Here is a 24,022-nt window from a genome sequence, read left to right as displayed (position 1 = left end):
GGCTCAGCCAGGGTGAGCTCGTGGTCAGCAGGGATGTCATATGCGTTGATCAGATTAAAGGCATCTCCCGAGTCGAACCGACTCTCCATGGCGTGATATCAAAGGTCGGGAGAGGGGGCAGAAGAACTGGCCATGGTCGAAAAATGAAAACACAGAAAGTTCATCGAAAAGTTTGACGGAGAGAGCAACGCTAGAGGCGACGCCAAGGAGAGCAAAGAAGCAAACGCGAAAACACGCGAAGGGGATCAAAGAGCTTACAAAAGGAAACCTGGGAGGAGGATAGAGGATCGTCGGAATGCTGGGGGCCAAGGAAGACGACGAAGCACGCGGAGGCAGTAACGATGGAATAGAAGTCAACGCCGATGCTTTATAAACATGGGGCTCGGTCTACCTCAGCCGTCCGATCCAGGTCACAGGGATCGAAGTTGACATCCGACCGTTGAATTCAAACCGTCGCTTGTTCCATCAGAGCTTACGCCCTCGCCGTATGATGACTGCAGTGGAGCCACGTGGCGACAGGTTAGAGGGCGGCATTTAATGAACGTCATTACGCGGGCGTGGGCGTATGCTCGATCTTAATGGCAGGGATTTACAAGAATTCTGAGGAGATCCTGAAGACGTCAGCGTTAATTGCCCTCGAGTCGATAAGGCACTCAGTGGCAAGCAAAACTTTTCAACACCCAGCGGGTAGGCCGCCGAGCGGTTGCCTGGAACCCTCACAGTGCCTGAACGGAGAAGCACTTACCTCAGTGGCCGAGCGGCCGCTACACCACCAAACTAGTAGTCCAGTCAGTCGGACTTTCAGCCTCCTTCGACTAGACTTGAGGGGAAGACACGTGATCCGGTGGTGAAGGAGGGGGCCCAGTCGTACAGTTGTCAACAACACGTGGAAGTCAAAGTCAAGATGGTCAGCCCAATGGTCTCGTCGAACAGGGAGGTCACCTCGCCGATCGGCCGGGATAGCGCCAAGACCGGCGCGTAGACAGCTCGATCGTAGGTCAGGTTTTCGATGCTCAGGGGTTCTCGTATAAAAGAGTTGATGCGCCGAGCGATACGTCCGCTCGGCCGAGCTACCGAACGACTAAGGCTGCATGCCTGTCCGAGTACGCGACTGAGCGGCTCTCCCGCTCGACCTAGTAACGGACAAGAAATGAAAGAGGACAAAATGGACAGCTAGCGATATCCTTCTCGAGACATGCGCCGCCGACAGACAGCATGGTTGGCGACCAGACCGAATAGAAGATCGCACGGTGGAAGTTTCCACTGTCATGTCAAAGTTATGCTCAGATGGTTGCGGTATGGCATCAGATGCACTTTTCTGACACACCCATTTTGAGGTATGCTTGGGGGAGTGTGCACGCCTCGACGAGCGCACACTCACCTCCTTGGGATCCTATATAAGGACCCCTAGACTTCAACGGAGGGATGCGATTTTCTTCACTGTAGCTATAGTCTCGTTACTCTGTTTCTGCTCATCTCGTCATTGCCTGACTTGAGCGTCGGAGGGTCGTCGCCGGGAACCCCTTCCCGGCCCGGCTTTGTTGCAGGTTCGTCGGAGGTCCACGTCATCTGGGAGGTTATTCGAGGACGATATAGAGTGCCACGTCCCCAGCGCGCGTCGACTCGATTCTCGGACAGGATCATATACCTTGAAGGAAAATATCCAAGGTATTTTCCCACTACCAGTCGATCGGTAAAGTCATCAGTTGACTAGCCTCTATAAAAAATTGACCGTTACACCCTAACAACTCGATATCAATTGATTGGTGCCAAGACCAATTGACTAGTCCACTTCGGTTGAGAGAACAAAAACATTATGTTCTCTCTCAGTCGACTGGGATTAGTTGACCGATGAAGACATCAGTCGACTGATCACCTTGGCTGAGCAAACAACAGCTCGACTACTGAACTTGCTATTTCTCAACCACCAATCGATTGGGGCATACACTAGTAGACTGGTAAACCTTAAACCTAGGATTTTACCCTGAATACAATCTCTCAGCATTCGTCCTCGCATGCACAGCTTAGACCTTGCCTTCTAGCCTCCTCCATCAGCTTTGAGTCCTTTAAATGCTTTCCCATCCTTCACGCTTTACCTTCAAGAGCTTCCTTTGGTCTTGTCCTTTGTTGTCTGGTCTTCTAATGTCAAGAAGCTCCTCAACTCTAGGACTTTAACCTTGCCACGAGCTCCTCACTCCGGGACTTCATCCTTGCCAAGAGCTCCTCACTCTGGAACTTTATCTTTGCCAAGAGATCCTCGCTATGGGATTTCATCCTTGCCAAATTACACTTGGACTTATATTGTCAAGACTACATACTTGGACTTACATCACACTTGGACTTTACCTTGTTGTATCTACATCCTGCATACTCACAAGCACATGTTAAATACAATAATAACCTAACTTAAACATTTGCACAAACATCAAAACCTAGGATCACACTGATTGCTTCAACAATCTCCCTCCTTTTGATGTTTGATAATACATTTAAGTTAGGGAAGCATATAATGCAATAACATACAAATAAATATATAATCTACTCATGCATATATCATGGAACCTAATCCCAGACTCCCCCTTCACCTAAACTCCTCCTTGAGTTAGGATTTCTTATAAAGGTATTTAGGTTTTCCACATAAATATAAACTTCTCCCCCCTTTGTCATATATCAATAAGAGCTCCAACAATATCCCAATTATTAGACTCTTTTAGCCTCTAATGACCATTAATCATCATGTATTAATTTCCCATAAGATTACATACATTTATATAATCCTTTTGGTCATTTCCAAATGCTGAAAAACAATTTTAGACTGTATCAGTCGACTGTCCTATGCCCCAGTCGATTGCTCTCATTGAAATAATCTCATAGAACTATTCTATGTTTAATGAACATTGTTACTAGTTGACTGGTCTCTAATACAGTTGACTGACACCTTATTTCAACCCAAAATATATTTTTGAACCCAATTTCAAAAATACACCAATAATTTTACAGATCACCAAAAATTCCTAAATTTTATAGAAATGTCTATTTTATCCATATCTACTTGGGAAAATATAGTTAAAAATATATTCATCATGGATCCCAAGATTGACATAAAAATTCAAAACCATCAAAATGATTCAATTGAATTTTTACCTAAAGTGCTAGTTCTAGTTCTCTCTTGATGTATTTGCTCATACTAAACTATAATGCATCCCTAGCATTAGTTTATATGACATATATATATCTAAAATTAATTATCATGCAATATGAACTTCATTCATATTCTCATACATGAATCTTATATTCCTATGTGTCAATTAACTAGATTAGCGACTCAAGTCTATCTCTAACCCCTTTAGCACATTCCATGACTCATCTAGAATTTCAAGCAAGGTTCACTTGAGATCCATTGACTATGAGTCCGAATTTGACTCATTGAGATCCACCTAGAGCTCTTAACCCTAAGTCACCTCCCTAGGTGACTCATTTAAAAATATGAGGCCACAACGATGCATCTTGGGTGACACTTGTTGACTCATTGAGATCCACCTAGAACTCTTAACCCTAGTCACCTCCCTAAGTGACTCATATAAAAATACGAGGCCACAATGATGCATCTTGGGTGACACTTGTGTTGGCCCTGGGTGGCCAGTAAGAGGGGATGAATTGCTTAAAAGCAAAGTTAAAAAAAAATAATCTCTTGCTTTTGCTTAGCAAGGATATATAATTAAATGTAGCAATTAAAGACAATTAACATTAATGAAAATAATAACAACTTAAAAAATAAGTAAGAAGGATAAAATTTACTTGGTTACAATCTATGTGGTTGTTAATTTAAGGCAAATGAAAACACTAGAAAAATCTCCTTCGTTAAAGGCGGAGAAGTTTCTTACACTCTTTGACAGCTCAAAAATAAACTAGGAATTGAATACTGAAGTTGTTATTAATTTTCTATCTCCAGAGGTCTTTTTATAGCCCTTGAAAAACTCTATTCATAGCTTAAATGCACATTCAAGTGGGTCCAAGGCACTTTCAATAGGCTAAGGTTTATCCGCCGAAGATAAAGTTGTATTTTCAACTAACGGCTATGGAATGCACCTCCAGCAGGCTGGAAGACACCTTTGACACTATTCATGGAAGACACCTTCTAATCCATTGAAGGTGCCTTCCATGAAGTAGATCAGCTCCTTAGCTGATCTTCTTAGCGTGGGTGATGCTCTGGTTAACCAGAGTTGAACTCACCCGAACCTAACTCTGACGTTCCCCTCGAGCAAGTTTCCTTCCCGACTTCGCGTCTGTCGAACCTCGCACACATCCTTCTCATCGGCCGGTGTACTCTTCTGCAGCACTTCGTCCCTCGAATGCACCGAGTCCGTCGACCCATTTCCCGTGTCATCCTTCTCGCTAGCTACGTCATTTGCTAGACTTCTTGTGCTCTTAAGTTTCTGCACACTTAGACACAAGGCATCAAAGACAAACATGACATAACTTAACTTGGTTGACCATATCAAAACTACTGCAGGGTACTTACAATCTCCCCCTTTTTGATGTACATCAACCCAAGTTAAAGTTAGAGTTAAATAGACAAAAAAAATCTAACTGAAATAAATTGACATAATTTGAATACAGTAATTTATAAGCATGATATCCAATTAATAAATTTATAAAATTAAAACATTTAATATGCAAATATGTACCCCCATACTTAAATTATAATTCTCCCCCATTGATCACATTAAAAATACAAGGAAAAATTTTAAAAAAATACTAAGGGTTATACAAACAGTGACTAACACTTAGAAAAATCCTAAAAATTATTTTTTGAAAAACTGAATTTTTGTGACTTAAAAGTTAGTTTTAAAAAAATATATTTTAAAAAGTATTTTAATTGTTAAAAAAATTTAAAATTTTTTGTAACAGTTAAACATACTTATCCAAAACATTCATAAAATTTTCATGAATTAACAACATTAACATAATTAATTATTCTATATAGAGAGATATATTTTCATAAAAAAAGTCAAAAATCTTGTAAGATTTTCTGAGTATGTAAAATAGAAAGTATTTCTAAAAAAAATAAAATTTCAAAAGAGAATATTTGAGATTTTTTAATATTAAAAATTAGAATTTTGATAAAAAATTTTATAGAAAATTAAATAACGGTTAACAAATTTTGAAAAAAAAAATTAATAGAGAACATGAAGTTCTATCATAGAAAAATAAAATTTTTCAAAAATAACTCTGTGAAATAATTTTAATTTCAAAAATATATTTTTTGTTAAAAAATTCATAAAAAATAATGTATGTCAAAAAATTTTAAAATTTTTTCTACAGATAAGTAATATAATCCTTTTTCACAAATAAGATTTAATTAATTTTGAATAGAAAGGATTTGAAAAAAATTATTTGAAAAAGTTAGACAATGCAACAAAAATATTTAAGCAAATAAAAATTAGAGCATGCATGAAAATTTAATTTAAGTATGATTTTGAAACCCAATATAGGTTCCTACCTACTGGATTAATTAGAAATTTTCTTGGTATAAATTTTATTGTTACTTTTATGATTTGACTCTGATAAAATCTATAATATTAATTTAGCCTTTGATAACTTCTTAAATTTGAAGTAGCAAAATTTAAACACGTAGAATTTTTAAATTTTCTATCGCTTCTTTCTACTTAGCATTTTCAATTTCCAATTTATCGAAATCCTCTAATAAACATGATTTTGCTAAAAATATTTTTATTTCTTAATTTTTCTTTTTCAATTTTTCATTTTTTCATGAGTTTACACATTAATTTAGACATGAATTTTATTCTAAAGTATAATTGATTAGAAGGTAAGAGACATACCTCACTTACCATGTCGAATCTGAAGCTAGATTCTCCCCTTGCATCGTTGTATTCATCTGATGTGGCACCTCCTTCATCGATGCTAGCTTCCGAGTTACTTGGTTCTTCGTGACTAGCCATAAGTGCAAGTCTAGCATATGCTTCCATTTAAGACTCGGATGACGAATTTTCATCCCAAGTGATCTTAAGATTCTTGTGCTTGTTTAGCTTTAGCCTTTTGCCCTTTTTCTTCTTGAGCTTTAGATAATCCTCCTTTATGTGTCCTTCCTTTTGGCAATGGTAGCATCTAACCTTTCTTTTGTTTCTTGGATTTTTCCTTGTCTACATTTCTTTAAACTTGTTAGATTTAAACAAAAATTAAACTTCCTTACCATATAAGCTTCTTGGTTTGCTTTCAGATTTGAGTTTGACTCGAGTTTGTCCTTCTTGTTGGCTTTCAGTGCTAGATTCTGACTTGACTTTTTTTGTTGTATCTGCACATCTAGTTTCATATAATTCTAATGTTGATAAGAGTTCTTCTAAGATACTTACATCCAGGTCCTTAGAGATGTAACAGGTGTCTATTATCAGGGGCCACTCTGTGGTTCTAGGAAATGCGTTGAGCGTGTAGTGGATCGAGTCCCGGTTGGTTATCGTTTCGCCAAGATTGATCAATTTGGTGATCTGCCCCTTGATCTTTGTATGTAGTTGAGTCATCTTCTTACCTTTTTCCAAGCGGAGGTTCATTAGCTTGCTTCAAAGAATATCCCGTCGTGCAAGCTTTGCTTCGAACGTGCCTTCATGGAGCTCCAGGAATTTCTCCCAGAGTTCTTTGGGCGAGGTGTATCTCCTGATGCTATTGATTTTTTAAGACAGTAATACACTTAGTAAGTGATATTCTGCTCTACTATTGGCTATGAAGTCACTTTATTCTTTTTTTCCATAGATTTTCTTCTTTATCTTCTCCTTGTTGATCCTTAGAACTACAAAATCATTTGTAGTGTCCTATCTCCTTGCACTCAAAGCACTTGATGTTGGCTTTAATGCTCTTCTCAGTAGATGTGGTTGAGGGTTAAACTTCCAAGACTTCTTTACCCATCTTGGGTTCTTCTTCCTCCTTCGAAGACGTGGACGGTTCCACTTCTTCCCCCTTTGAAGATGTGGTTGATTCCACCTCTTCCTCCTCATCGGGTGTTGAACATGTCTCCACATCCGATTAGTCCTTCTCCTCCTCTTAGACCAATGGATCTTTCTCCTTGGACTCCTCCACTTCACGTGCTTGTGTAGGACCTTCATGAAGAGCAATCACTTTACTCCATAGCTCATGAGTACACTTGTACTCACCTACATGCAACACAATATTAGAAGGTAATAAATTCAATACAATTCTGATTACATTCTTGTCCGCCTTCAATTGTAGACTTTGCTCCTCGGTCCAATACTGTGGTTGGAGGCACTTTCCCTTTTTGTCCATTGGAGCTTCAAAAGGAACTTCTAATGCGGTTTAATGGTCTCAATCCATTTGGAACCAAGTCTCCAACCACTTGTTAGAGTGTATACTAAAAGCCTAGTTTTTGTAAACATTTATTTTTGAAATAAAATAAGCACATTGGTCAAATGTCTACATTTATTTGTTAAGTGTAGTTGTTCAATTAATTTATATTGTAGATAACATGGTGTGTGGTGTCACACACAGAAGATCATGTTATCAGTTCATTATAAATTATAAACAGTTGCTCACGACTAAGATGGAAAGGAACAAACCGTTAGAATAGTCGTAGTGTAATTAGTTATTAGTGTATCTTGACTAATAAATTACACGAATACACTCTAAGTGTATTGAGTAGGATCATTTAAGGTAAGTTCTTTTTATACTGACTTAATAAAAGAACAAAACCTTAGTTATTATGGAAGTGTGTACTTTTAATCCTAATATAATAACAAGCACATATATTTAGTATTTATTTCTTTGACTTATCAAAGGGTGAGATTTAGCTCGATAAATCAAAAGGCTCGATAAATTGGAAAATGATATTAATTATAGTGTGTGTTATTGATTATAGAAAGAAACTGCGTCCTAGTCATCTAGGTTGAGAATGCCTCCAAGAGGAGCTCATAAAGATTGTCATGTTAAACCCTGCAGGTGGACTTAGTCCGACATGACAATGAGGTTGAGTGGTACTACTCTTGGACTAAAACATTAATTAAAATGAGTTGTCAATAACTCAATTAATTAATGGACATTCGATATCTTAAACACAGGGAGACTAGCACACTCATGATAAGAAGGAGCCCATAATGTAATTTGGGATTGGTGAGGTAGTGCAATAATAACTCTCTAGTAGAATGAGTTATTATTGATGAACTTGAGTTGTGTGTTCGGGGCGAACACGGGATACTCAAGCTCATCGGAAGGCCAAAACCAATTTCTCCTCTAGGTCCCTGTCGTAGCCTCATTAAAGCCTCAAGTCCATCTAAATATAAGCCCATCTTGGTGTCCAAGAAGGGGGCCGACCCAAGGCTTGGTGACCAAACCAAGGGCCGACCACCATCTCCTCAAGAGGGTCGACCCTATGCTTGGTGCCCAAGCAAAGGAGGGGTCGGCCACTATATTTCAAATTAGGAGGGGTGTTTTGAATTTTTAAAATCTTCTTTTTATAGATAACTACAAGTTTAAAAGAAGGATTTTAAATTTACAAAACTTTCCTTATTTGAATTAGGCCACATGGTTTAAAAGAAAGTTTAAAAGTTTTAAAACTTTTCTTTTTTAACCATCCTCACGGTTGTTGGAAAAAAGGAAGGGAGTTTTAAATTTGAAACTTTCTATTTTTGTAACCATGTTAAAAAAGAAAATTTTAGAAGAGGAGTTTTAAATTTTAAAACTTGGTTTTAATTTTTAAAACTTTCCTTTTTTAACATCCACATTAAGAAATTAAAAGAGAGCTTATAAAATTTTATAAGAGCTTTCCTTCTTTGCTTATAAAATTTTTACAAAGTTTTTATTCCTCTTTAAGTGGCCGACCACCCTTGCTTGGTGCCCAAGCACGGGGCCGGCCAATCAATTAACCAATCAAAGATTGATGATTGAATCAACCAAGAGGAAAGAAAAGGAAAAATAAAAGGGAAAAAGAAAAACAAGAGAAAGATTTTAATTTTTGTAAAAAGTCTTTCCTTATTTACCTTGGGCAAGTAATATAAAAGAAGGGGAGAGGAGGCTTCATGTATTATCAATTCTTATTCTCAAGTTGGTGCTCCCTCTTGTAGTCGACCCTCTCTCCCTTTCCTTTCCCCTTGCTCTCTTTTGTTCTCTTGTAGTGGTGGCCGTATTTTAGAGAAGGAGGAAGAAGGCTTTTGGGTGGTGTTAATCTTGGAGGATCGTTGTCCACACGACGTCCAAGGCGATGCGAGGAATACGGCAGAAGATCTCGAGGTTATTAGCATACAAAGAAAAGGTATAACTAGTATTTTTCTTCCGCATCATACTAGTTATTTTTCTTTGTATGAATTCCAAACACAAGAGACATTAGATTCTAGTTTTCCGAATTTGTTATTCGAGTTTGTGTTTTTTTTTTTTTCGAATTTCTGATTCAATTATTCATTTTGGTTAAACCTAGAGTTATATAAGGAAATTAAATATTAGCTTTCTTTAAAAGACTTTGTGTAGGCGGTGGTGGATGCTCCCATACCCAAGAAGGCCATGTGCCTCGCCATGCAGTCCTGGAAGCCAATTTTGAAAATTAATATTTAATTGAATTTATAACATAAGTTGATTTGGATCAATAATAGTATTAAGTTTCGCTTGTGATCCAAATCTAAACCATTAAGAACTGATAAGTTAAATTTGGAATCAATAATGTTAAGTTCCATTTGCGATTCCTAATTTAACTTCTAAAGAACACAATAGGTTGTTTAGGAAAAGGTTCGACCCTTGTACAAAATTTTTGTACAGTGGAACCAGTACGATCTTCCTAGGACCAACCAACACTACTTCCCCTAATACTCAAAATCTTCTTTATCATATAGAGGTGAGATTCTGATATCCCATCCTAATGATCCTTCCGCCTCCATCTTCTTCCTCTAGCACTTGCTCCTCCCGACGATTAGTCCAATGAAGAGTTATCCCACTTTGATACTAATTGTTGGGACCTTAATCACCAGCTAGAGGGGGGTCAATAGACAATCACCTACTTCGTTTGCTTTCTTACACTTATTATCACAAGGAAAATACAAACAACAAGTATAAACAGAAGCTAAGCCTAAATACTAAGAAGACACAAAGGAAAACAAACCCTAATACATTTGTTTAATATGGCTCGAAGATGATGCTCCTACTATACGGCGTATTCGTAAGATAGATGCTCCTTCAATCTATCAGTGGATCAATCCCCAACAAACTTCAGCTAGTGAACGACTCCTTCTCGTTGGAGAAACTTCGGCACAATCTTGATTACGAATACTTGGATCAACGAGAGCTTGAAGACTCTAATTAGGGATTAATCACCTCTAATTTCGTCAACCAAGACAGTCATCCCAAGATCTATTATATAGACCTTGAGGGAAAACATCAAAGTTATTTTCCTGCTACCAGTCAATTGGCCTCTGTGGAAAATTGACCGTTACACCCCAACGACTTGATAACAGTCGATTGGTGTCAAGACTAGTTTACTAGTCCACTTCGATTGAGAGAACATAAACATTCTATTCTCTCCCAGTCGACTGACGAGTTAATTGGGACCAATCGATTGATCACCTTAGTTGAGTAAACAAAAGCTATTGAACTTGCTATTTCTTAACCACCAGTTGATTGGGACATACACCAGTATACTGGTAAACCATAAACCTAGGATTTTACCCCGAGTACAATCTCTCAACATTCGCCTCACCCGTATAGCTTTTACCTTGCCTTCTAGCCTCTTTCATCAGTCTTGCATCTCTCAGATGTTTTCCTATCTTTCACGCTTTGCCTTCAAGAGCTTCATTCGGCCTTGTCTTTTGTTGTCGAGTCTTCCATTGCCAAGAGGCTCCTCACCTTCGGGATTTCAACCTTGTCAAGAGTTCCTCACTCCAGGACTTCATCCTTGCCAAGATCTCCTCGTTCCAGGATTTCATCCTTGACAAGATCTCCCGCTCTGAGACTTCATCTTTGCCAAGTCACACTTGGACTTACGTTGCCAAGACTATACACTGCCAAAATCATACTTAGACTTTGCCTTATTGTACTTACATCCAGGAGCACACTCACAAGTGCATGTCAAATACAACAATAACCTAACTTAAAACCTTTACACAAATATCAAAGTCTAGGGTCACACTGATTGCTCCAACATTTCTAACTTTTGAAGACAAAGAGATGAAAACAAAGCCTTTTTTTATTAACTTGCCATAGAAATTTTATAAAAAATTATACAAACTAGGAAATTGAAAGCATAAGAGCTAACTTAGCTAGTTACAAACTCACTTAGGTTTTTTACACTTACATAGGAAAATTATAAGGACATTATAGGAGATACTTATAGAAAAATTGGAAAACACACTTGGACACTTGCACTCTTACACATTTACACACTTCTTGGATGCCCTCCACGTATGAAGAAGAGAGGTAATTATAGAAGAAGAGGGAGAATTTGCTTCAGGTGAAGAAATATGAGGCGTTAGTTTTAGGAAGAGTTGGGGGGGGGGCAATTTTAGTGGAGATGAGGTGTCAGGAAAATGAAGAATGAAGTGAGATAGTGGAGAATAAAGTTGTTACCTGTGAGTAAAGTTGTCAGTGGAAAATAATGCTTCATGTCATCACCGCTTACGTTTTTAGTATCATGTCGTCATTGCTTACGCCTTCTTCAAGGTTCCAGCATACTGTCCAAGTTTTGTTCTCCAATGAAATCTAGTGATGGGGCTCTGGAGTTAGTGGCCTGGGCCTGAGTATCATCTCTGTTTTGGCCCTCTAAATATGTTGTATCACATTTGGTTGAGCTGATTGTTTTTTTTCCTATCCATTTTATATATATATTTTTTATAGTGTTGGTACATAATCTTGTGTTGAGTAGTAAAGTTAAAAGAAAAAAAAATTATATTATATATATATATATATACACACATGCACATGAGATTATTAGCCTTGGCGATACGCGAGGCCCCTCCAATAATTGGAGGCACCTCCCCACGTGAGAGGCTGTCAGCTTAATTCATTATGAATTATTTAAATTTACTGATTTAATTGGTTTTTTTTATGTTAAAGGAGTATTAAATTTGCTAATCAAGATTTGATTCATTTACAATCTTAATCGTGCATAGCTAATAAATCAAGCTTTAGCCAAGCTTAATTTTGCTAGGTAGAGATTAATTAAGAAAAGTTGCACAGATATCTCTGTTAAACTTATTAACGCTGCTCTTTAAGCAAAGGCGAGGCCATCATTTGGAGAGGAAGGATCCCACGATGCCGGCGATCATCGCCGTTGGATCCCCCAGCACCGCCGATATGATGAACTGCACCGCCAGCGCCGCCACCTCGCAGCACCGCTTCATCTTCCCCTTCCCTCGATGGTGGTTCTTCTCCCATCCCTTGATGCTTGGGATCCTGCCGTACCCTCCGCCGCCCACGCCCATCAATCCTCGCTTCGCGCCCCCACCGTAGTAGATCTCGTGCCAGCTCTCTACCAGCATCTCCATCACGCACGCCACGTGCAGGTTGTACTTCTTGCACGAACTCCGGTAGCTCCAGCTCCGCCCCTTCCGCCCGCAGCGGTGGCATTCCGCGCTCACCTTCTTGTAGAGGTAGAGCCGCACCCCTCTGCTGCTGACGCTTCCGCCCGAGGCAGCGGCCTCGATGACAGGGGGCAAGGCGGCGCAGCAGGGGTGGAGGTCGAAGCCGCAGGAGTAGCAGTGGAGGACGAATCCAGCTACGTCGCGCTCGCAGGCGTTGCAGTAGCGCGGGCCATCGCCTGGTGGCTGCGCCAGAAACTGGAAGGCGCACTTCGGGTAGAATTGGTGGCGGAGCGGCGCCACCGACGGCAGCGCACACTGCCGGTGGAGGTCGTAGTCGCAGATGCCGCACTTGAAGCGGGATCCGATGCCCACTTCCTTGCAACCGTCGCACTTGAACGGCACCTCTGCATACTCAAACCGCAGCTTGTGCTGTGGGTGGCTGGAGTGAGTGATCTCCCCATACTTCATCTCTGCCTCCTTTTTTTTAACAGATTAATGCACTAATTGTAGCTAAACGACCATGGATTGGAAGATATGTACACAGAAATTCAGAGGTTTGGAGGTTTAGGCCAAGGTTACAGTTCTAAAGAGGTAGGTTTAGAGACTTATATAAATCAGAAAAAGATGGTATGGCTTGAAGAAGAAGTTCTTCGAATATATTCTTGATCATGGAGAGTGTAAACAAGTTTGCGTGCAGTTGGGTCTGTTGGAGGATAGCAGGAACATATTCTAGGTGATGAGAGTGTGCTTAATTTGAGACAGTACCAGGGGACATCAAATTGGTAGGTTCCTCGTCAAACAGTTATGTAGGATCCATCTTCTCATGTTTGCTACACATACAAACATCAAGAACTAGCATTCATACTGCAAAATCCTATTTTTTCAAACACAAGTATGTATTTTCCTTGTAGATAGTTAAAGATCTGATGGTTGATAATGAAGCTGCTAAAAATTGCATATGGTGGAAAAGACTGTATAGGGCAGGGGATAATGATGCAATATTCATAGATACTAGGTTTTTTTGAAGCTTGAAGTTGTCATATGGAATAATACATTATAATATAGATAACGTTGGAACCTACATAGATGCATATTTATCGTAAGTGTGCACATTTTGTATCGTTTTGATCAAAAGAAGATCCATTAATATTATTCATATTGAGAGAACATATTCTCCATCATAACACTAATGGCTAATGGTTAAAAGAGGATTGGATAGGAATTATTCCTAGCTCTTTTCTTATGTTTGTTAAATACCATAGCTAAGTTTATCTGTTCGTTTTAATCTTTGTTATTGAAGCATTAGGAATTTTTTTTCTCTTAAATGCCTGAGAATCCTTCTTTTGAAAAGAATTGGTTAGAACAGTAATTTGCTTTGGATTAAAGTGATGATTGTTGATATGTTGTCATGATTTGTTTTTGTAGCAAGAGATATCATGTTCACTCTTTTTATGGTTTTATGCTTGTAATTCTTAGAAACATACATTTGTTGGCATATTCTTGCTGTTTTTTCCTTCATCTACTGAACCAGTAATTTGATGCCATTGATGTCGGTTGATTTGCCCTGCCTTTTCCTTTTTCCTTAGCTTTTATTCTGCTTGAAGTTAGTAGGAATTCTGCTCGACTCTCCAAGTTTCTTAATATGAAAGTTTCATCTCAAATTGAACACTGAGAGAGTAATTAGATGACGATGAGATGATAATTGACTACTGGCCTAATCTTTTTTGTTATCGTCATTATTCTTTCTTAAACCTTAAACAAGTTTCCTTCAATCTTCTTCTGGAACTCAGCTGACAAGCACCACAGTGAAGACTGAAGAGCATCAGTCAAGTGTAATGGCAGATCTGTGTACCATAATGACTATCTATCTGCATCTTGGCATCAGTCCTGTGCGCTACACATCATGTTATTCCATGTTCTCAGCAATCCAAGAGAACAGGTTCTGGAGTATGCGGAATGGTTTTGAGATGTCGTTAGGAGAGTAAGTTGTATCAAATAATTGCACAATAGAATAATTGAGGAATAAGAATAATAATTAACCCCCAATGATCCAACTTTGGCCTTTATATTGGATTCTTTCTATCAGAGGCACCATAAATTGCTCAAGTGGAACCCAAGAAGATGCTTCAAGTGAGCGAGTAAAGCAACATTCTGCTTGTCTCCAAGCTTTGAAATCATTCACTTCTACAGAGAATGAAGCAAGCCAATGGCAGTCAGCAACAGTTGGAAGACCCATTCCTTTCCTCTCTGCTTGAAGATGAGCAGTTTCTGACATATTTTCATTCACTTTTTAGAGACGAATATTCTTTTATGCTTGAGTGTGGCAAGAGCATGGTTCTGTAAAGTGTCAATTCTTGAATTCTTAGCTGCTAATTCTTCTACCTTGTTTATTTATTCAAGTTATAAGAACAATCTGTTTGCCAATGGGCATGCATTATTGCTTACTTCATTGAATTCTTAACACCCTCATTTATTAAAAGTTCAAGTGCAGCCAGAAAATGGTCAATATATAGTTTGGTCGACGGTTGAGTTTGTCTCTCTTATTTATTGAAACTTAACTATGTTCAATGGTAAATAAGTATTTTTGATATTTTAAGTCACAAAATTAGTCTGATTTTAATTTACTGAAATACTTTGGTAGCTAATAAATTGTCCAAATTTTTTTCAAAAATATAATCGCTGTTGTTTTAATTTGTGAAGAATAATTTACATTATATGAAATTATTCTATTTTTCTTATTATTCTAATTTTAGCATAGTTGCATTTAATTTCTTCTATCTATGTCTGTTATTTTATCATATGACATATATCTTTTGCAAGGGAACGATGGACGCGGGTTAGTAGATGATCCGAATCCATACAGCCGCGGTTAAGACATCCTTCCGTGTTTTATGATATCACACGCCAACGGATCGGGCGGCCTACGCCCACGTCACAAGTTAACTCCTTAGTCCTTCTGTTTCCCCACCAAGTAAACCATTCTTCTTCCCCTCCCCCTCTCCCTCTCGCTCTCTATCCGCACGGATCGATCTCCCCTGCCGATTCGGCAGGCGAAGTGCGACCGGCGATGGCGAGGACGAACGCCGAAGACCCGGAGCTCCGGCGCGCCTGCGCGGCTGCCATCGGTGCCGGGGGAAGCGCCGGGGACATCGTGCTCGCGATCCGCGTCGCCAAGGGCCGGGGCATCTTGGAGAAGCTTGGCCGCATGGCGTCCCCTCGAGTTCTCGTACTTACCAGTAAGATCTAACGTTTCCTCCCCTACTTTTCCTACCTTCTTTGCCAAGCCGCTTGTCTTAGTCTTTGTTGCCGGACGTGGAACCTGGCCCGGTGGCACTGTGGTTCGATGCCCCTTTTGTTTCCTGTTGCTTTTATCGGGATCTGATCTTGGTATTTTTGGAATATTTGGAATCGGTCGCCAGCAGGCTACATTCTCAAATAGCAGCATTGATCCGTGATCAGAGACCATCCTGTCACGTTGATTAGTCGGTATAACAGTTTGAAAAGTAATCTCAAGCGTTAATGACTTCGATCTAGAGACTTTATTATTCTCCCCTACGTTTTGAGAATGTTCAGGTTATTGGTTAAATCTGCCTCGTTGACTACTGGCCTGTGTATATTGACTAAGGTTGCGTACAATCAGGTCATGGTTATGAACTTGCATAATTGGACTGATTGTACTTGGAATGGCGCTAATGTGTGCCAACTAGCGAACTAGATCCTAAGAAAGGTAACTTCTTGGTTGGAGCAGAGTGAGCTACCTATACCTAAGTCATTGTTGGTAAAGAATAAATAGTAAATCTCGTTGAAGTTTGGTGTATTCATATTTATTTTGTTTATAGAATGATTTGTATTGTTTGGTTAGCAATTAAATCAAAAAAAGTTTTCTGTGTTTATTTGCTTCCAAGTGGTTTCATAAAGCGTAGATCAGTGTTTTGAAAACCAGATTGAATGGACCTCCTTGTTCATCTGGGCACTGGAAGCCTAACTGGTACAGTTCGTTTAGTAGACGATTGTTTGACTGATTAGATTTTGGCCCAGTTCAACCGGGCAGATTAAGATCTGGCTTGGCCATCCAGTGCACCTGCACCCACCTGTTGGTATAAAAACAGCGGGCTTGTTGGGGTTCAAATGCTTTCTGAAGCTCAATTACTCTGAAGAGGAAGTTTCTGGAAATGACGACATACCACTAAGAGAAACTTGAAAGGATATACATGTTTAAGAATAAAAGTAACTTATGAGTTGAGATATCTAAGGATAAACTAAGTGATCTTAGCTGTCCAAATTCTATGGATAAATTTAAGAATAAAAATAACTTATGAGATTGAGATATCTCTAAGGATAAACTAAGTGATCTTTGCTGTCCAAATTTTAAGGATAAACCCATTGTTTTTTCACTCCCCTACTTCTAGGTGAACCACTTTGTCTTCTCTCTCTTTGTGCTCTCCAGTGGTTGTGTTGTCTGCTCTTGATGAACTAATAAGAATGTTTAGGATTGACATGATCGCGTTGAGCGGTGCCTCAAGCAAGAATAAAATCAAACAAAGAGGAGCATTAGAAAATAAAATAGAAATACCTCTGCAATTTAATTTCAAAACTTCTGGTCAAAAGAATTAGTAAAAAAATGGAAGAAAGCTAGTTAAACTGCATCATTTGATGATGTATCAATTTATTTAATCAATCTATCAATTAATATCTGATTTTAATGATTTTTTATTTTTCTCAATCACCTAAATATGTGATTACAATCATAAATTTTGCTATTATTGATCTTTACAACCTTTCTGATGATGTTATAACTGGTACCTGTTTTATGCAGCTAAACAGTCACCCAAAGGTGAAAAAACAAAAGCTTTCCTTCGAGTCCTGAAATATTCTTCCGGAGGAGTTCTTGAGGTGATTTTTAGAGTTGTCATTGTCCATTTTTGTTTGTTCATCCAAGTTGTGGTTTCCTCCTAATTTACCTTGGCAGAAGCTGGACAATCATGGAGTGCAGAAAGATTTGGCAAATGCCTTTTAGTATTTGTTTAGAGTCCCAACTCATGGAATTCAGATTTTTTAGATTAGGCAACTGAAAAGATCAAGAGGAACTTGATATCATTTGTAGGCTAAAAAAAGTTACTATGGTGATGAGATAGATGGCAAGATCTTTATGTAGGTGGACAAATGAGAAAAAGGAAGAGAAGAAAGTATCAACAAGTAACTAGTTTTCATTTTGTAGACTTGAAAATTTTGAATTCTTGTGTATCGCCTCTTTCGATAAGAAGTTTGATACATGTTGATACGGGTTATAGAAAAAGGGGAAAAAGGGGGCAAACAAGGGTTTTACTTTATCGTCTTCTTCCTCTTAAAGATTTTTCTTCTTCCTGTCTGATTCACGATTCTCGCCTTCTGTCAACCCCTCCCCTCACAATGGCTTCTTCCTCTTCTACCGAATGGTTTACCTGTTGCTCTTCTGATTTTAACGAATCAGAAGCGTATGAACTTCAAGTAAACTATGGCTTCCCTTCATACCTGACTCTTCCTACCCCTGAGGATCATCCCCATCTTCCACCCTCAAGGAGCGTTGCTATTTTCTGGGAATAAGCTTTGTCTGGCTTCCGGTTCCCTCTCCATCCCTTTATTGTTGAGGTTAGCGTGTATTTCAACATACCACTAAATCAATTTATCCCTCAATCTTTCTTTATTTTAGCTGGTTTCATTGCTGTTTCTCGATTGCTTAACTTTCCGTTATCTCCTCGCTTGTTCCACCATTTCTTCATTCCTCGTCAAGTGAAAGATAGCCTATTCAAATTCCAGAGTCGTCCTAAGGTCATTTTGTTTAATAGAATCCCAACACAGGAAGAGTGGAGGCATAAATTCTTCTTTTTACGCCTTCCTTCTCCTCCTCCTTATCCTATAACTTGGCAGCGGAATCTTCTTACCCTCTCTAATCCAAAAAATATATCTGTTGATCCGACCTTCCATATTTCAATGTTAAAACTAAAGGGTGCCAAGTTTAGTTTGTCGGCGTTAATAGCTAAAGGTCTACTATTTGCCTTTGGAATAAGTTCTATTGATACAGAATTGGATGTTTCTTTTGGTAAGTTAAATGTTCTGCTTATTTGTTACCTTCAAATTGGTCCTCCCTTAAATTTATGATTTTTTGTTTCTTTTAGCTGACCCCGTTCTCCCAGCTCTCATGTACAAAAGTGCAGAATTGTCTAGATCGTTTTTAGCTAAGTTTGGAGAGGATTTATTAAAAAATCATCACCTTAATCGCGTTTCTTCCACCCTTGGACTACTTCCTCCTAATGAAGTGTCTGCAGAGAAATCTGAATCTTCTGAGGAAGACTGTCCCTTCATCGTCCGACGAAAAAGACCAAATATTGACAAACACACTCCTCTTGGGCTTACCATCCCCACGCTTGAACAAATCCCCATTGTCCCTTCTGAGATTTCTTATAAGAAAGGTAAGGAGTCTATGCCTTATACTCGTATTCGTTATAATTTATCTCTTAATATGATACGACCCGGCTTACTTATTTCTACTGTTCTCCCAGTTATCCCTGCTCCTGGGACGATTTCGAATGTGCCTGTATCCCCCCAACCTCCAACAATTTCTTCTTCTTCTCCACCTAGAGCGAGGGCCAGGAGAACTCCTTGTAGGAGATCTTTTGGCTCTACCTCGCAAGGTATTTCTATTGAACCAAATTCTGGCTCTCTACCTTCTGCTTTACCACCACCAATCCCTACTCCTGTACATAATATTCCTACCACGTCTAGTGTTAGGGCATCCCCGCCCCTCCTTGAATCTTTGTCTACCCCTTCTGCGAGGCCTTCCACCTCTGTCCCTCCTCAAGTTCTTTTTAAATAAGCTTACCTTCTTTATTGGGACAACCATATCCCTCTCCTATTTCTTACGGGCTTCTTCAATTGAAAGGTCCCTTAGCTGAGTCTTGGTTACAATGCCAGACTTTTATGAAAGGAAAAACATTATTGATCGAGCTGATGATCACAATCGTCAAGCTGTCGCTATAAGTATTTGGAATGTGTCTGCCTAGTTTTCTTAATTTTCTTAGCTTGTGGTTTTAGATTATAAATGTGTTATTATCACATTCAGTTTTTTGTCTCAAGTCTACATATGGGTCACCTGGCCGCCGAATTAGAGAGGGAAAACAATATCTTGAAGAATCAGATAACAGCTTTGAGGGCAGCTCCCCCTCTTCCCAGCGACGAGATCATTCAATTACGAGAGAAGCTAGGTTCTCAAGCTCAACATATGACCCTTTTGGAGAAAGATCTTCAGAATCATCGACAATTGCTACAGGTTCGAGAAGGAGAGAAGAGTACACTGGAATTGCAGATAAGGGATTTGAATTCTAAATTGAACATTGAAGCAGCCCTGAAGGATAAGGCTATTGGAGATGCCACTCTTAGATCTTCTCTTTTGGAAAATTTTTAAACTTCTCATTCCAAATCCCGGGATGTAGCTCAAGAATTAGCCTCCTGAGACTTTGGTTTATTACAATTACAAGAGCGGTTAAAAGTTCAAGACTCTCAAGTAGATTTCCTTACCAAGGATTTAGAGCAGGCTAAAACAGCTTGAGACGATCTCAAAGGCAAAGTGGACCAATTGGAGTCAGAGCTACAATCTTATAGGGCGGGTGAAGAAGAGCGTTGGGAGAGCCAACGTTGACAATATTTAGACTCCCCTGAATTTGGGAATGAATTTGCTGAACGCATTATAGGGACCTTAACTCATTCTGCTGATGGGTCCTTAAACAACTACGAGAAGGAGGGTATTTACCTCAAGAGCCTTCTCCTCGATTTATAGATGGTCGGCGGCTTGACAAAGAATTACCCAAGAAATTCCTTAGTAGTTTTAAGTGAACATTTGGTGGATGGGTTGACCAAGGGTTAGGCCAATTGTGCTTATTTTCCTAAACTTGTATCTATAAGAGATACTACTATTTTGTTGACTAATATTTGCATGTTTTCCAAATTATTTTAAGTGAACTCGCAAATGAGTATTTAAAAAAGAGCATGTGATAATCATGATATTATGAATAAACATGTAAAGTAGGTAGTTGCATGTATGTATTTTATTCTTGAATTATAAACGAATATCTGATACTTACTTGTTCATCGTTTTCCGATATTTGTATATCTTCAGAGCTATTTCTGTTACACTTATAACAGATATAGTGAATAAGCAGCTATGTGGAGCAGTCATGGGATAGCCTGATCTTGAATAATCAAATATATGCACTTCTTGTTTGCTAAAACTGAGAATATACTTGTAAAAATCGGTACTTGTTTTTTGCCGATTATATCGCTTTGAGAATTTTGTAGGCGGGTTACCTTGATATAAAGAACTTTATCCGTTATTATGTCTCGGCTTAGCTTCATATTCTAAGTGGACTGAGAAGATCTGTAAGCTGTAGCACGCTCTTGTATCTCGATCAGGATTGAATTGCCGGACAGATTTGAGATGATGTGTGAAGGCCAAGGTGACAATATATCTTAGCTGGGATATTGCTCCCGAGCGAGTCTGAATTGATGAATGAATCCCAAGTGCTTATTACACTTCAGTTGGGAACTTACTCCTTAGCGACTTTGAACGGATGGGTGAAAACCAAAACGCTTATCATATTTCGGTCAGATTTGGGCTTCCGAGCGAGCTTGAGCTGTCAAGTGAGTATCCAAGTGTTGCTGTATTTCGGTCGGGATTGAACTTCCGAGCGAGCTTGAGCTGTCAAGTGAGTATCCAAGTGCTGTTATATTTCGGTAGGGATTGAACTTCCGAGCGAGCTTGAGCTGACCCGTGAATATTCAAGCGCTGCTGTATTTCGGTCGGAATTGAACTTCCGAGCGAACTTGAGCTGTGCTAGGAGCATATCAAGAAGCTTGAAATTGCCGCTTATCAATTCGAGGTTTAACGTCTCCGGTTCCCTTTAAGGAAGCCAGGCCGGTCACTCCTTAAAGTCCCCAATCAACTAGTGCTGAGCGGAGGAAACACGCTCGGAAGTTTAGAGTCGCTGCTCGACTGTTAAGGGTTTAAAGTCTCTGGTTCCCCTTAAGGAAGTCAGGCCGGTCACTCCTTAAAGTCCCCGATCGACTAGTGCTGAGCGGAAGAAACACGCTCGGTAGTTTAGAGTTGCTGTTCGACTGTTAAGGGTTTAAAGTCTCTGGTTCCCCTTAAGGAGTCACTCCTTAAAGTTTCCGATCGACTAGTGCTGAGCGGAGGAAACACGCTCGGCAGTTTATAGTCGCTGCTCGACTGTTAAGGGTTTAAAGTCTCCGGTTCCCCTTAAGGAAGCCAGGCCGGTCACTCCTTAAAGTCCCCGATCGACTAGTACTGAGCGGAAGAAACACGCTCGGAAGTTTATAGTCGCTGTTTGACTATTAAGGGTTTAAAATCTTCGGTTCCCCTTAAGGAAGCCAGGCCGATCACTCCTTAAAGTCCCCGATCGACTAGTGCTGAGCGGAGGAAACACGCTCGGAAGAGGGTAGGGGAATTGGTTTATCCATCCAAGAAGACATATGTGTTTGAAGGATAGATGTCTGCATTGTCCCACTATATTCAAAAATCAAATGAAATACATGGGTAAATTACAGGCGTACTTGTTAAGCTCTGTATGGTTGTAAATGATTTGAACTCCAAGGTCGTTCGAGATTCTTTCCTTCTGCATCCTGTAGATAATAAGAGCCCGAAGCAATCTTCTGTATGACCTTATATGGTCCACCCCATACAAGGTCCAGGGTTCGATCCTCGGGGTGTCATTGCCTGGGGTTAGCGTCCCGGCTATGCGCTTTCAGCTGTGTACCTGCATTTACCTCCCTCCATATCCGTGGGACCGGCTCTAGGGGGGCCGCTGATGTGGTGGTTCCACATTTTTTTTTGTATGGTCCTCCCCATTGTGGTGCTAATTTGCTAACATCTCCTACGGGTTTGATGCGCTTCCATACTAGATCGGTCCCCTATCTGGAAGAATCGGGGAATAACCCTTTTGTTATAATTTTGCCACATCCGTTGTCGATATGATATAAGGCGAGTTGCTGCTTTGTTCCGAACTTCTTCTATTAAATCGAGCTCCATAAGACGTCGATCTGCATTATCCTCATCATATAGTTGTCTTCGATCATATTCCACTCCAACTTCAATGCGAACTACTGCTTCACCTCCGTATACTAATTGAAATGGTGTTATTCCCGTAGCCCCTCTAGGAGTAGTACGATATGTCCATAACACACTAGGTAACTCGTTCACCCAGCTACCACCAACATGATCCAATTTAGTTTTAAGCCCTCTGATAATCTCCCTATTAGTTACTTCTGCTTGCCCATTGCTTTGTGGATATGCCACAGAAGTGAATGCTTGCGTAATACCATACCCTACACACCATTCTTTGATTCTTTGTCCTTAAAATTGTCTTCCATGGTCGGAAACCAATTTATGTAGAATACCGAATCTGCAAATGATGTGCTGCCATAAGAATTTAATGACTGCGTTTTTAGTTATCCTTGCCAATGGCTCAGCTTCCACCCATTTTAAGAAATAATCTACATCTACCAATAGGAACATTCTCTGTGCAGTCGCCAAGGGAAATGGACCTACTATATCCATGCCTCTTTGATCAAAAGGGCAAGAAACTATAGAAGTGTTCAATAACTGAGTAGGATGATGTGACAGATTCTGATATTTCTGACAAGATATGCATGTTCTTACGAGTTGTGCTGCGTCTTCTTGTAGAGTAGGCCAGAAATATCCGGCCAATACTATTTTACGAGCTAAGGATCTTCCTCCGATATGGCTCCCACATGAACCTTGATGAACTTCTTGTAGAATATATTATGTCTTTTGGTCCAATACATTTGAGAAAAGGACTAAAGAAGACCCTCTTATAAAGGTGATCACCCACCAGCGTATACCGAGCAGCGCTTTTCTTGAAAACTCTCGCTTGCTCTTCTCCGGCTGGTAGAATGCCTTGTTGCAAGAATAATATAATGAGTGTCCTCCAGTCACCCTGTATTTCTATATCAGCTTGTCTCTCAATACAGGATACCAACACTGTTTGTTCCACAGGGCGATCCAGGTTTCAAGGTATTATTGTTGAAGCTAGTTTAGCTAACTCATCAACCACTTGGTTTTCCGATCGAGGTATCTTTTATATATTCACTTCTTGAAATCCAACTTTTAATTTATCGAATGCTTCTGCATATAGCTTGAGTCGGTCATTGCTAATTTCAAAGCTACCTGTTAACTGTTGCGCTGCCAACTGAGAATCAGAATAAATCCATACTCGAGCGGCCCCCACATGGCAAGCAACTTGCAAACCAGCTATCAGTGTTTCATATTCTGCTTCATTATTAGTGACCCTCTAATTCAATCGGACTGAAAGCTGAACCCGGTCCTCTCTTGGAGATATAAGGAGGATTCCAATTCCGCTGCCCTGTCTAGTTGAAGACCCATCTACATAGATTTTCCAAGTTCCTTCCTCTTCTGGACCTTGTACTTC

The 24,022-nt window shown here is 39.6% G+C and overlaps 2 protein-coding genes across 2 annotated transcripts in view; one reads left to right on the top strand and one right to left on the bottom strand.

Moving 5' to 3' along the window:
• Nucleotides 1-12,062: 12,062 nt before the first annotated feature.
• Nucleotides 12,063-13,341, bottom strand: LOC122024165. The gene has a single exon (XM_042582723.1). It carries the CDS (start codon nt 12,990-12,992, stop codon nt 12,231-12,233), a length of 762 nt encoding a protein of 253 aa, XP_042438657.1. The 5' UTR covers nt 12,993-13,341; the 3' UTR covers nt 12,063-12,230.
• A 2,070-nt stretch (nt 13,342-15,411) lies between these two features.
• The window catches only part of LOC122024164 (exocyst complex component SEC3A-like), a 36,678-nt gene continuing 28,067 nt past the window's right edge, over nt 15,412-24,022 (top strand). The window contains exons 1-2 of the mRNA XM_042582722.1: nt 15,412-15,760; nt 17,341-17,417. Coding sequence (XP_042438656.1) covers nt 15,592-15,760; nt 17,341-17,417 — 246 coding nt within the window. The 5' untranslated portion in view covers nt 15,412-15,591. The remainder of the gene's footprint in view (nt 15,761-17,340; nt 17,418-24,022) is intronic.

Source organism: Zingiber officinale, chromosome 9B (assembly GCF_018446385.1).
Source record: "Zingiber officinale cultivar Zhangliang chromosome 9B, Zo_v1.1, whole genome shotgun sequence".
In the NCBI taxonomy this organism is placed as follows: Eukaryota; Viridiplantae; Streptophyta; class Magnoliopsida; order Zingiberales; family Zingiberaceae; genus Zingiber; species Zingiber officinale.
The sequence above is the reverse complement of the archived record's forward strand: the minus strand, read 5'-3'. Positions and strand labels throughout refer to the sequence as shown.

Excerpts from the sequence above, each read along its gene's own strand:
- LOC122024165 (XM_042582723.1), bottom strand. The coding sequence starts at position 12,992 with ATGAAGTATGGGGAGATCACTCACTCCAGCCACCCACAGCACAAGCTG.